Here is a 14,641-nt window from a genome sequence, read left to right on the forward strand (position 1 = left end):
AAGATAATCTCATGAATATCATGAAGTTTTAAAAACCACTAAACCAACTTATTGAGATTAAACATTATAATAGTTAAATTGTGTTTAAATATAACGATGCCATTTTAGAAGATAATTAAGGTCTATAAATAAATAAAAATACGTGGATCAGCATGACCTGTAAATCAAAGATAAATCACACACATACACATGGGTCCCCCAAGTTTGTCGGCAAAAACATTAATTAGCAATGACACAGACTTTCGTGTAATTTACAAGATTGCCATTACCCGCCAACCACCTCTCTTAACTTTATTCAACTAACTAACATTTTCTGTCTTTCTGAGCTGTACCATTCCGATCGGACACAAACAAACACTCACTCACTCACTTACTCACTCAATTCCTATTTCTCTCTTCGTTGAACGTTAAAAATGGAGGGTCTGATCAAAGGCTTGATCGACGTGGCACTCGGCCACGGCAACAACAACAACAACAACAACAACGACGACGACGAACAACCTGGCCCACAGGACCGGGACGAGCAGTCCAGATCCACTTGGGCGCAAGTTAGCAACAACAAAACCCCCCATCTATCTTTTTTTCTTTTTAATTACTCTACTGGCACTGACTGTTGCTAAAATGCGCAGGTGGTGACCGGGGAGCAAGATAACGAGGAGGAAGACGACAATAGGCGTAGCGGTCATCGCACTCATCATGCTTCTTCTAATCAGAACCGTTGGAATAGACAGGTTTAGATTCCCATTCCCATTCCCATTTTCCTTTTTTTCTTTTTATTGGATTCTCGTTTCTGTTTTTTTGGGATTTGAATTTCAGTGGAATTGAAATGAAATGAAATATGATTTTGCAGGAAAACGCTGAATTAGGGAATGAGGAGTGGAGGGTCTCCGGTTCAAGACCTTCCAGATCGCCCCAATACCAAAAGGTGATTTTTTTTTTTTTTTTTTGAGTATTAGGGTTTATATCTGATTTGCAATTTTACATTGCATTGATTAAGTGTGCGTTTAAGATCCACTTATCGTGGGACTTAGTAAAAAAAAGTACACTAATACTTGTAGATAGTAACAAAAATAAACTGAATGGTGAAATAAGTTGGCAAAAATAAATTTTGCCAAATGCATACTTAGTATCCATTTGGATAGTGCTAAAAAGCACTGCTTGTGTTTTTTTTTTTTTTTTTTTGAGAAGCGCATTTCAGCAAAATTTATGCTTTTTCAGTGGGTTCTGTGCACTGTTTACGGGACCCATAAATCTCTTTTTTCAACAAAACTTTTATTAAAAATAGGTCTCACAGTACTATTCATACATTTAAAAATTATTTTACTACAATGTTTTCAGTAATAAGCAGTATCCAAACACATCCTATATAATATATGCGATGGCAAGTGCTTTTCACCAAACAGGTCATGGCTTTGAGTCTGGGAATCAGCCAAACCCCACAAAAAGTGGGAGCTTTGTGCACTAGATACAACCTTTATTGATTAGATTAAATAATAAGTGGTTAAATGGAATTCAAATTTTCCTCAAAACGAAAAGAAAAAGAGATTTAGGTGGCAGTTCAAATGGCCATCAATGTGTATTTTGTTTAGATGACTCAATATATTTTTGATTGGTTTGTTACACACTATTTCCATGGATCTTGAATCCACGATCTTACCCTCCACCTTGAACTTATAAGGGGTGGAGTTGCTAGTTGAGTTGGAGCTAACTGGCATTTAGATGACTCAAGATAACTTGTTGATAATTTTTTAAGCAGGTTGTGTAATTATACATATGAATAGTTATTTGAGTCATCATGTAATTGGTTGGTGGAACTTTTTTCTTTCAAATTAGTTTGAAGGACAATTCTGTCCATAAAATGGGATTTTCACGTCCACCCTCTTACATGGTAGGACTCGGTTTTGGACACACTGTATGGGAGTGGTACCTTAAAATGTAATATTTTTTTGAAGATATAAATGATGAAGTCCAAAATACCCTTGTAAGAAGTTTTATATCAAAGTAGCCCGTGAACTACCTGATTTCAAGCACATTACTATGCTACTTGGTTTTTACAATAAATTTAGCAATTGTGTAAGATCATGTGTTATACAAATTGTTTAGTGATGTTTTTTTTATTTGTATAATTAACAGGTAGGTCTTGGTATTAAACTGCCTTGAAAAGATGAAGTAGAAAGGATACTATGTTTGCTTCTAGAGGAGCTTTACTTACATTAAACAATTTCATGCAGAGGCCTCTTTTATATATATATATATATATATATATATATATAATTGTGATCCTTGGTGATCCTTTTTTGCTCCTATGCTGTCATAAAGATTACTTATTTGAAATGATAACATGCCTTTTTAGATTAATCAATAATTAAAAAAAAAAAAAAAACTCATGCATTAATCATAACAATCAACAAATAGAATCAGTCTCTTTTCTTTCTCATAAATTTTGGATGTCTCTTTAATCTCTCCATAATGTTTATTCTTGTCAACATTTAAATGCAGACTGTGCATGAGGAGTATGGAAAGTATGAAGATGCTGAGCGACAAGGATATAACAAAAACCATTGGAACAAAGAGGTTGATTTTGTTAATCTTATGATTAAAGTAAATATCCTGGAATTAGTTCTTAAGTTATTTAAATTTTTTGGTGGTATTGAACCCAGGAGAATGAAGTAGAGAATAATGATGGGTGGGAGACTGTTGGAAGAAAGCCTCAAAGGCAACCACACAAGGTTTTTCCTATTCCATTCATTACACTTTGATAAGGCACATTAAAATGCATATTGGTCCTAGAATAGTATGATTTATGGACAGAATCATCAATTTCTGTGTAGGTTCTGGGGATACACCATTCCTTGTTAAGTTTCATAATGAGAATTACACATTCTTATAGTTGTATGTGTGAGTTGCCCACATGTGTGTACTAGGGTTCTACATGGTTCTCAGGTAGCCACAGACCTGAACCAAATCGACCAATATGGGTGCATATGGTTTGGTTCTTCACTGTAATAGTTTGATTCTAGGTTAAAATCATAAACTCAAACAATTCGGTCTGGTTCTTGGATTAGGGGAGTGGGTTATCCCAACCAACCTGAACCGAATTCTATATTAATAGAATCAATACAAATGATACCACACGTTTTAATATCATATGTTGTTACAATATTGAACAATAGGTGTATAATGCTCTAACACTAGGTTTAGAAATATATTTTAAATTTCTTTGAAATTAATTAGTTTGTATTGAAGAAATTATCTGGATATGTTAGCGATTTAGGCATATAAAGAAAATGTGTTAATTAAGTTATTTTTAGGATATGTATTCCTTTAAATTTTTTTGGTGAGCTTCAAAATTTGATTAAATTGTATTGAGCAAGGATATTTAAATACAATATTTTAAAAGTAAAATAGAAAGAAACCCTTGGAACCCAACCTAACAAACCTGAAATATTTGGTATGGGTTTATTTTGTTTCACAAGTAATTTGTTTCAGTTCTGGGTCCAATTTTTTTTTAACCAAATGAGTTCAGTCTGATTCTTATATTCCTCAGAAGCAAATCAAAATGAACTGAGTTGCACCCTTAGTGTACATGAATGCATGTGTTTGGGTCCCCCCCCCCCAAACACACACACAGAGGGAGAGAGAATTGTTATTAGGTTAAAAGGAGATTTTTTTTTTTATATAAGTAAATAAATTTAAAAAAAAAAAAAAAAAAAAGACTCAAATCAAGTACACGGGAAGTGTACAAGAAAAGAGAGCTAAAGAAAGCAAGCAAGAAAAAAAAAACGATAAGCTTGCACCTAAGGAGTATGTAAAATCGAAAAAGACATTTGAGCACATCATCCACTCATATAAGGACTTCAAAAACTTTAGCTTCATCATGCTGAGTTCCTGGCCCTTAAAAAATCTCTCTGATTTTGTTCATGCCAAATGCACTTCATGAGAGACAATGGGACCACTAACCAAATGCCCTTGCTGTACCTCCTCCCATACCTCTCCAATCAGCTCAACATAAGTTCTTTTACTGAATATGGAACCACCCAAGAAAGCACCAAACAAACAGAAAATCATGGACCATAAATCCCAAGCCACCTTACACTACATTTACATATGAAGCACCATTCCATAATGATAACATCCCTCTTATGTAACTGGTCAGCAGTCAAGATTTTCTGGAGAATCACACACCAAAAAATGAAAGCCACCCTTAGTGGGACGGGAGTTTTCCAGATACACTTCCATGGAAACTAAGACCCACCCCCCTGCAGAACCTTGCTAAAGCTTTTCACTTGGAATTCCTTTCGTGAAGAAGGTACCCAAATCAATGTAAAAAATTTATTAGAAAAGGAAAATAGATAGACGCATAAGAAGATATGTACTATCCCTTTTCAAAAAATACAATCACAAAGAGAGAGAAAGAGAGAGTCAATAAAATCAAGAAATGACATTGAATGAAGGATTCCTAGAGCACGCATCCAGTCACGCAAAGTCTATAAAATATGCTCTTTGATTACATAAGGGGGATGCGCAACTCCATCAAAGACCCACTTGTTTCTTCTTACCACAAATTCCACATGACACATAGAGGCAAAGCTCGCCACATCTTCGTTGTTCTATGGTGTTGAAACCATCCTTACCAACACTCCAGCAACTCAACCACAGATTTGGACATCACCCAAGCTAGCCCAAACAATGTGAAGATGAAGGACCATATATCTATTGCCATGGTTCAATGAAGGAGTAGGTGATATGTAGTCTCACCACTGATTTTACATGTAGAACACCAATCAACTATCAATATGTGCCTCCTGTGAAAGTTGTCAATTGTTAATATTTTCCCAAGGCCTGCAGTCCACACAAAAAATTCCCACCTTTAGTGGGACCTTGGCCTACCAGCTGCTCTTTCAAGGAAAAGAAATGCCAGTACAACCCCTAAGGGGAATGTAGTATGTGATCATATGTCAAACACTCCTTTCTTTGAAGGATTTCCATAAGGCTTTCTCTTGACCTAGCGAGGAGGGCAGATTAGCATAAAGCACTTCAAAAAAAAAGAATCGATTGATTCCAACTCCCAATCCTGAAAATCTAGATAAAGTGAGGATTCCGATGCCGAACCTCTCCCTTAGATGGGTTGGCTAGATAAGATGCTACTGAGTCCTTGTCCACTGCTAGTGTAAACAAGTCTTGGGAAAAATTCTTAAGCAAGTCCTCCAGGTCTGGGAACAAGTCCTTAAGTGAGTGGTCATCATACCAAACGTTTCTCTTAAACCTCACTCTAGAACCATCTTGTACCTCAAACCATTAGAATTTGGAGAAAAATTCCCATCCCCCACATATATTCTTCCATAAACAGGCTCCATGTGGACCCTGAATCTGCTATGTAGTCCAATCTCCCCATCATTCACCATATTTCGTAAAAATTACTCTCCTCCAAAGATGGTATCCTTCCACTCCAAATTTTTGGAGCCATTTCTTTAGAAGAGCTTGGTTAAAAGAACTAAACTTTCTGATACCCAAACTGCCCTCTTTCATAGGGGAGCATGACACTTTCCATTCTACCAAATAGAACTTTTTGGTGTCACCAAACCTCCCCATAAGAAGTCCCTTAGAAGTTTCGCCAACTCACTGGTCACATGAGTATAGGCAATCAAAACAGTGACATAAAATAGGTAGGGATAGAAGATAATGTACTCTTAATCAAGGTCACTCTTCCTATCTTGTATATGTACACAATTTTCTACCCTGCTAACTGGTTTCCCACCTTTTCCACAACAGGACACCAAATATTGTTGACTTTAAAAGTAGAACCCAAAGGTAGGCCTATGTAGGTCAGAGGTAATGATCCAACCTTACAGCCAAGAATATTAACAAGACCCATCAAATTTGCTACTTCACCAATTGGTACCAATTTGCTCTTGTTTAGATTGACTTTTAGTTTGGACACAGCTGCAAAGCAAATAAAAACACAACGAATATAACAAGTTGTTCAAGTGAGGCATCAAAAAATACCAAGGTGTCATCTGTAAAGAGGAGGTGAGAAATATCAATAACTCTTTTGCTATCCATCCCATCTTTAAAACTATTACTCAAACCACCATCTATTGCTCTTTTGTATCATTCTACTCAAATTCTCCATAATCAAGAGAAACACCAAAGGGTACAAAGTGTTCCCTTTACTTAATCCCATGAGATTTTGAAGCATCATGATAAAGAACCATTAACCATGATGATAACCGAATGGTTGAAATGAAATGATAGATCCATATTGTCCATTTTGTGCCAAAACCACATGCAAAACCAACCATCTGTATATGTTTGGTTTCTATTTTGATGTTATATGGTGGTTTTTAGTGAGGCAGCAAGGTGTCATTACCTTGAGAAACAGAGGTAATCGTTGTTGGCGAATCATTGTTGTATGTGCTGTTGTAACGCGGAACCTGTGGATCACTTATTACTTTTTTGCCCGATAGCTCATTCTTTGTGGATGTATATGCTACGGCTATTTGGGATTGATTAGGTCGTGCCAGGTTCAGTTGTGGACTTACTATTTTGTTGGTATCATTGGCTTGGGAAGCATAGTTCTGATATTTGGAATTTGGTTCCACGCTGTTTATTGTGGACCATTTGGACTGAATGGAATCGGCGGTTTTTTGAGGATGAGGGGAAAATTGTGGTTCAATTATTAGAGTGTTGCCAAGGGAACCTCTTTGATTGGTCTCGTTGTTGGGGCTTCTTGAATTGTTCTACCCTTATGGATTTTCTTTCATCTATTAGAATAGATTAGGGGCTGCTTTTGTCTTTTTGCTCATTTTTCCTTCATTCACTACCGTGAACTCATTGTATTTTTCTTGCTTTTCTTTCATTAATAATATTTTCTTCTTACTTATCAAAAAAAAAGAGAAACATAGATTTTTGTCGTTTAGTTATGTTGTTTGGCTAGATAATTGGGCATGTTACTGTGAAATAACACCAATCTAGATTGGAATTAATCTGCAAAAATTCTGGCCCAAGGTTTTTTTTTTTTTTTTTTGTGTGTGTGTGTGTGTGTTTGTGGATAAGTTGACGTATATGTAGAAGTCAGGTCAAGAAAGTTGTATAATCTCTCTCTTCATATATATAATTGGAACATGACTCTTTGGTGTCCACTTTTTTATACTTCCAAAAATAAACCTATTAATTGAAAATTAATTAATAAAAATTCACAATAACAAGGATATAAAAGTAAATTGAATCATTTAAATCACCTAAAAAATAAGACTCCTTCATGTCCACTTGCTAATACTACCAAAAACTAACCCTATTTACCTAATTCAAAGTGATTTAGTAAAATTCCAAAACAAAAGTAAATTGAATAATTCAAAGTCATCACAAAAACCATGACACCATTTACTACTCTTTCTCCAATTTCACGTCTCCTTACTTTTAGCCATTAATTAAGGGATAATAGCGTGTGTAACGAGGCTAGTTTTAATTAATTGCATTTTTACTATGTTAACCTGATTAGAAACTTGGATTTTCTTGTCTTAGTTGAACATGTAGTATCATAAGATGCTGCATTACGAGTTTGAAAAGATTTGTTTTTATGGTCAATGTCTCCGTGATTCACTGCGATCAACACATTGACAGATTCAGAAGGATCAATGGCATGGATACAAGCGGCCTGCCAGTGAACAAGAATACTCTGATGAGGTTGAGATTGGTGATAACATAGAACCCTCGGAAGAGGAGCTTGCTGACCTGTCACAAGCTTGCAACAAGCTTTGGGAACTTGATTTAAACCGTTTAGTACCTGGTAAGGACTATGAAATTGACTGTGGTGAAGGGAAGAAGGTCTACCAAAAGGAAGATATGGCACAAGGAAGCCTATTTAGCCGGCTGAGCGAAGACATATTCAGGAGACCTACTTTCTCTCGTTTCTTTTCTCTTCTAGATAATTATAACCCAGATCAAGGGCACAAAGAAGTTGTCACATCTGAAGAGAGGCAAGAGCAAGCTGCATTTATAGAAGAAATTAGTAGAACTGCACCAATCAAGTACCTTCACAAGTATCTGTCATCCAAAGGAGTTGTACCTGAGAACTATCAAGATTTTAAAAGAATGATGACTAGTCTCTGGTTTGATCTTTATGGCCGAGGTGGTACCTCTGGTTCCTCTTCTGCTTTTGAACATGTATTTGTTGGAGAAATCAAGCAACGTGGTGAACAAGAGGTTTCTGGCTTCCACAACTGGCTTCAGGTTTGTCTTGTTACTTACATTTTCCCTATGTCTGAACAAATTCATGCTTATGTCTGGAATACTATATTGATTTTAAGTTTGACATTTCACACAAACAGAAGTAATTATCAAAATGTAATGGGCAAATTACACCAACCTCCATTGAAGTTTCACAAAATGACTCTCTCTTAAAGTATTTTGAGAAATGACACTCCCCCTTATGATTTGTCTAATTGGGGTTTGTTTAAATGAGTAGGAATCTTTTCTAAAAATGGAATATTCCATTAGGGAAGTAACTGAGAGAGTGGGCATGGATTTTTCAGTTGCATTTATAAAAACCTTAAGGGGGGGAGAGTACATTTTTTGAAAAGTTTTGGGGAATGTCATTTCACAAGACTTTAAGGGAGCTTGTTGTAATTTACCCAAATAAAAATAATTAATTGGAGAAAAATGCATTTGTTTGCGAATGCATATGGATATAAATCAAACATTACTTTTTTCTATGGAAAATAATAATTGATTTCTAAGTTAGATGCTTGGAATTGATGATGTATATAGTAAAGGATTAAGTTGTAAGAATTTTTCTAGGGCTAATGGTTGTTCTTTGTTGTCAATCTTTCATTTTGGCTATCAAGTGGACTTAATTTTCTCTGAAGTTGACTCTAGCCCAGCACCCTAGAATTTATTAACTCTGTTTTTCCTCAATGAAGTGTGAGTGTTAATTTGTGTATTGTTTGTTCTCTCTCCTTGCAGTTTTACCTAGAAGAAGCTAAAGGGAGAGTGGACTATCAAGGTTATATTTTTCCCCGACGACGTGGGCAGACTGTAAGTGACCTTATCCTTTTCTTCCATTTGGATGCTGAGAAATCTGAGGAAAAGAAAACTTGAAGTTTTCCAAAATCAGTTTTAACCTCAACTTTGTTGTGTTATTTCTTTTTAAACATTTCTTTGCTTCTAGTGGGCGTAAATTGTATTTTGTCTGCATAAGTTTTATATAGTTTATTCAGGGGTTATTGCATCATGATTTTCCTTTAATATTTTGATGGGCTTTGTTTTTCATTGCGAGTGCTCCATATTTGCAATATTATTTCCGGCATTGTGGAAATAAATATTCATATCTAGCATCCGTTTGGCATCCTATTTTGAAATAGCAATTTTTTAAATTATATTTTTTTAAACCTCACTTTTTTTTCCTAGGTACAGCCTTTTCAAACAACCCATTTCAAAAAGCTAAAAAATAAGATGCACCAAATGCGCACTAGTACCTTTATGAAATTTTACACTTGCATTACGTTATACAAAACTTGAGGACAATATTAGTGTAGTTTTATGATGTTGAACCTAAACTACCTTTGTGCTATTTTGCTTAACTATTACAAGAATAAGAGAATAGATTTTATGAAATTTTAGTTGCTGCTCATGTGAAGAGGACAGCCCATTTGGCTTATTTTGTCATTCCAACTGAATGGCTTTTGCAAAAAGCCTAATATTGAAAATTTGTTTTTTAATTTTCTAGCTTGTTTAATATAAACTCATTATTCAAATGCTGTGCAGGCCATACAAGTTTGTATATTTTCCACTTTGTAATTCAAAAATACTTGTTACAAAATATTATTTGGCTTATTAAATCAATAGTGTCTAGAATTTTAAGAAAATGAAGTAGAAAGTTTCCGAACATTTGTTTTGCTCCTCTTTAGAGGACAAGAAATAGATACCGTTTTAGAAGTTAACTCTGTTGCTCTTTAATTAAATGGGATATCTTTTATGTTTTCTGGATGCCATTTTATAAAATTGGCTTATTAATTACACAATACAGGGCTTACGTATTTAATATGATGCATTACTTCAGATGGGTATTAACATTGCTAATACTGATACACTAGTGATTCTATTTTCCTTCGTACGAATTGCTCACCATATTCTCCATTTTTTATCCAAGTTATTTTTGTTAGTGACAATGTATCAACCTAATCAATTTAATTTGACAAGCAATATAGTGTGACATAACAGCTGCTGATTACAGGACCAACAAATCTTTATAACATTCTTTTTAGAGCTGAAGCTTTTTGGGATTTTGATATGTTAGGTAGTAAGGAAGCTTTTGATTGTTGTGAATGTGACCACAATTGTGGCAAAACATATTATTGTATCTTTAGGGAATTTATATCCTACATTACAATGTGACCACATCTTGTTTGAAATGTTTCTGTCATTTATTCCAACTTGCAGCCAGACTACGAAACCCAGTTGATTACAGTTCAGTTTGAGTGGAATGGTGTTCTCAAATCTGTATCAAGCATGTTTGTTGGAGTGAGCCCAGAATTTGAAGTTGCATTATACGCCCTGTGTTTCTATATGGGTGGAGAGGATAATTACATTCAGTTGGGTCCATATCCAGTTAATATCAAGTGCTATCGTCTTGGAGATAGAATTGGATCTGTGTTTCCCATAGCAGAGTGTTGAATTTCAGGTAGCAGAAACCGGTTATTTTCATGCATAGCCATGAGTTACGTGTAAGAGAATACATACCCAGATGATCTAGAGACGGTGAATTAATTAGTAGTGTTTGGGATTGTATGATAAAAGTCTATGATGAAAGCACTTATTTTCAATGATTTAGTTATTTGATCAATTGAAACCTTAAGGAACCTATCCTGATATAAAATGGCTTTGCTAAGATGCTACTTTGTTATCTGCTTTTTCGTCTCACTAAAAAAGCATTATGCTTGATTCTCAGCACTTTGGCATGTAGTGGTGCTTGGTGTGTATTCATGCTGATTTGTCATGTTATGTTATCTTTTTAGCTTCATGTGTGATATTTAACACCTACATTTTGGTCTGTGATGCTTTTAGGATACCAACTACGACTTTTTTTTAATAATTCATTTTTACATGTTCATATAAACCTGAATGGAATAGAGGAGTCTTAAGGGCAATTTTCCCATTGGACAGTTTCCATGTGGCTGTAAATCTTGCTTCTTTTTTTGCTTTAATAGAGAATAATTATTCTTGGTGTAAGTTTATTTTTCAAGTGGATCAAGTAGACAAAAAATGTCGAATGGTCTACACAAACTAATACAAATGGGAGTAAGACAAATGAAAATATTTGATACCGAAGCATTCTATTATGAGATCCCTTTAAAATATCAAAGCTTGATAATATCTTCCAAGAGTGAGACATATGAAGCAGTAAGTCAGAACCATGCTGTGTGGAAATATCTCACTTTTAAGTTTGGAGATATCTTCCAAGAGTGTGACATATGCATCTTTCTTTGAATTAACTTAAGAAGAGTCTCCTAGAGAGTCCTAGTCCTAGCTCGATTTCATATTTCATGTAATCTGAGAAGGTAGGAGCCTTGAAGGTGACTTTTTGGCCCAACTGTATAATCTAGGATAGCAATTGTATAATTCAGGCTCAATATTCCTTATTAGTCTGCTGGCCCTCTATCAAGTTGAATGTGTTACTAGCCCCTATGATATTTCTTCTGTATTTAATATTTATTGTTTATTGTAATATTATCTCTGGTGATAAGCTTTTTGATTTACCATTCTTGTTCCCCCTTTTGAATTGAGAACTACCCAACGTCTGTCGAAGACATGACCTTTTCTATGCTTTACTAACCTCAGTAACAACATAATAGTTGTCAGCATCTTCAAATTTATTCAAACCCTAATAAATCATGATTCATCCTTATGGGCTAAATTTTTTTTTACAACGTTTTCAGACATACCCAAAAAGCAACTAAAATTGTGACTTGAAAAGTATGTAAATTAAAACAACTTGTGTATAAAACTATGTAAAACATGACAAATCACAATTTTAGTTGCTTTTTGGGGTGTAAAACTTTTTAAAATAACTTGTGTAATAAATATTGCTCTATCCTTATTAATTGAACATTTGTGCCATTGATGTGTATCTCATGTAGCTTAAACAGGACGTCATGTTTGAATTATTGTTTCTTTTTTCATTGTTTCTTTTTTTCATTGTTCTTATTTGAATCGCTCTTTTATGCTGGACCTTCTTGGAGGTATTTTGGGAAAATAATATTATTTTATTAATAATTATTAAAAGTAGTGCCATAAGAAATATATTTTGGGGAGTAATATCTCCGTAAAGTTGTAAGTATTGAAATCGTTTTTTTAAAAACATGATTTCACCTAAAATTTTGGTAATGTGGCAGGAGGGAAAAAATACTTTTGAAAACATTTTTTTATAGTCCAAAAATTATTTTGGAGAATAGCCTATCCATCAGCATTGAAATCATATTTTGAAAATATAATTTCACCTTAAACTTTGGTGATGTGGCGGGAGTTGTCCACCTAAAACACAATCTCACCTAAAATCTCATGTGTAGAGTTGCCTCCTTTCTTTTTTCTTTTTAATATATATATATATATATATATATATATATATCCCTTCTTTTGGGTTTCACATAAAGGCCTGTGCCATTTTTGGCAGTGTTTCTATCTTAAAAGGGAGAGTTTCACAAAACTTCCCTTTTGGAGGAAAAGGTTTTGCAGGGTAGTTTTGCTGAGTCGTATAGGACCACTGTTTTTGGTAGCAGCAATTTAAGATACAAGAAGTCAGTACTGTTTGGACGGAGTATCTTTTGAATGAGAATTTTAGGTACCGGTCTCTCTATGCTAGACATTGGTATGTGTTATTAGGCCAACATATTCTAACCTAAAAACTTTGACTTTTTGGTACGCGGCTAAGTGCGATATATGAAGCTAGTCATTGCCCTGAGTTATGCTATTGTACACAAACCCTATCTACATTTGGATCGGTTACTTTTTCTTTAAGGACTTTTATAAGTTTATATTGTACTAACAATTTAGTTTACATTATAGATACTTAAAATGTATATTTAATGTACACTTTTTGCAAATGTGTACAACATAATACACATTTTGTGTGTCTACAATGTAAGTTTACATAGCTAGTACAATATAAACTAAGAATTTTCCCTTCGTTAATTTATTAGTTTATTTATTTAGGTAGAGTTTTCTAATGATTTTCTCTTTTCTTTTCTTTTTTAAGTATATATAATTGTATTTTTGTCAATTTCCAATAAATAGCTTTTCATCAAAGAGCTAATCCAAAGATACATAATCGAGCTCACTTGGCTAAGAAATTTAAGCAATAGTCCAATAATAAAGCATTTTATATGGTATACTCTAAGTCTGTATTTCAAACTTCACTTCTTTCTTCCTCCTAATCTACCTATCAAAAGAAATAACCTCACTTGGCTCAGGATGCTTATCCTACGAGATGGCTTATCAATACAGATTTTATTACGTAGATAACAAGTATGTTAATGGTGATGAAATGTGCACCCTACGTACCTTTAATGAAATAATCCATTGCTAACATGTGACGTGCACATCCAGACTTCTCCTCTATATATATATGTCACTACAGAAAATGACATATACAGAAAATAGAAACAACTCTCTCCCTTAAAACTTGCTGGAGGCTTAGCGTGGACACAAAGAAGAGGCATGTGACCATGTTTAGGAAGGGCATGCAGCAGTGAGGTGTTTTTTGTGGGTTTGAAATGAATACGTTTCAAATAATATTAACCTCAGACGATGGATTGGGAAGCAGCTTGCAAAATTTGTTGGGACCTTAATTTTGGTTGCAAGAGGACAATATTAACAACTTGCATGTGTTCAAGTGCGAGTGTGAAAAGTGAAAACTGTAGTGCAGGCAAATGAACACTTTTTCTTGCCTCCTCCAAAATTCAATTGCACAATTAGTCACCATCATCTAAGTTTTCTTCATGACCGTTAACTTCTCACCAAGAAACAGAGAGACTAATATATTTACCGAGAAAGTTGCAACTTGCTCTCACATCTTCGAATTTCAATTCAAATTTGTATGTGTGTACACGTGTGAGAGAGCGAGAGAGAGACAAAGACAGGTGAATAAAAGGTGATCCCACTCCCACAATTTTTCATGCGCGTTAGAAATTAGAGTTTTACAATTAATGAAAGGCAGAGAGTGACCTCTATTCCATTTTTTAATGTTACTTACTGTGTAAATGATCCCACCTGTTTCTCCTTATATGGGTTCAAATAATATGCTATGATGGAGAAAGAGAAGCTGCCCTTGTTTGTTCCAGCAAATATTGAGCCCACCACTTTGCTTTTGAGCAAAGTTTGCACTTGACGGTGTACATTGATTCATAGCACAGTTTTAGAGTTGTGATTGGCCATGACTTTTTATTATTTTTTGTTTGGTAGGAAAGTCATTCAAATTAGCAAATTTTATTAAACTTTAAGCAGTGCAATGTTTTCTCTCACTAGCAAACACTTCAAATTAAATCAGCCAATAATGCGAATGTTCAGTATAATTATGGGCCCGACAATGCAAATATGCTTCCGATACTGCTTAGAATACATGATTCGTATTTCACTTTTAGTAGGA

General features: G+C 34.6%; 1 protein-coding gene across 2 annotated transcripts; it reads left to right on the forward strand.

The window, feature by feature from the left end:
• The first annotated feature begins 281 nt into the window (after positions 1 to 281).
• LOC115971378 (poly(U)-specific endoribonuclease-B) lies at positions 282 to 10,905 on the forward strand. 2 transcript variants are annotated; one of them, XM_031091263.1, is made up of 8 exons: positions 282 to 548; positions 630 to 731; positions 851 to 925; positions 2,500 to 2,574; positions 2,661 to 2,729; positions 7,624 to 8,232; positions 8,965 to 9,036; positions 10,441 to 10,905. In XM_031091263.1, exons 1-8 carry the CDS (start codon positions 414 to 416, stop codon positions 10,672 to 10,674), a joined length of 1,371 nt encoding a protein of 456 aa, XP_030947123.1. In that variant the 5' UTR covers positions 282 to 413; the 3' UTR covers positions 10,675 to 10,905. The 2 variants fall into 2 exon arrangements, with proteins under 2 accessions (XP_030947123.1, XP_030947124.1); XM_031091264.1 differs by lacking the exon at positions 2,661 to 2,729 and having other exon boundaries at positions 306 to 548.
• Positions 10,906 to 14,641: the final 3,736 nt, after the last annotated feature.

This window comes from Quercus lobata, chromosome 12 (assembly GCF_001633185.2).
Source record: "Quercus lobata isolate SW786 chromosome 12, ValleyOak3.0 Primary Assembly, whole genome shotgun sequence".
Taxonomy (NCBI): Eukaryota; Viridiplantae; Streptophyta; class Magnoliopsida; order Fagales; family Fagaceae; genus Quercus; species Quercus lobata.

Bases quoted from the DNA above. Each gene is read 5' to 3' on its own strand.
- LOC115971378 (XM_031091263.1), top strand. From the start codon at position 414: ATGGAGGGTCTGATCAAAGGCTTGATCGACGTGGCACTCGGCCACGGC. The intron at 549-629 runs GTTAGCAACAAC...TAAAATGCGCAG, and splicing joins CCAGATCCACTTGGGCGCAA to GTGGTGACCGGGGAGCAAGA. The intron at 8,233-8,964 runs GTTTGTCTTGTT...CTCTCCTTGCAG, and splicing joins GCTTCCACAACTGGCTTCAG to TTTTACCTAGAAGAAGCTAA.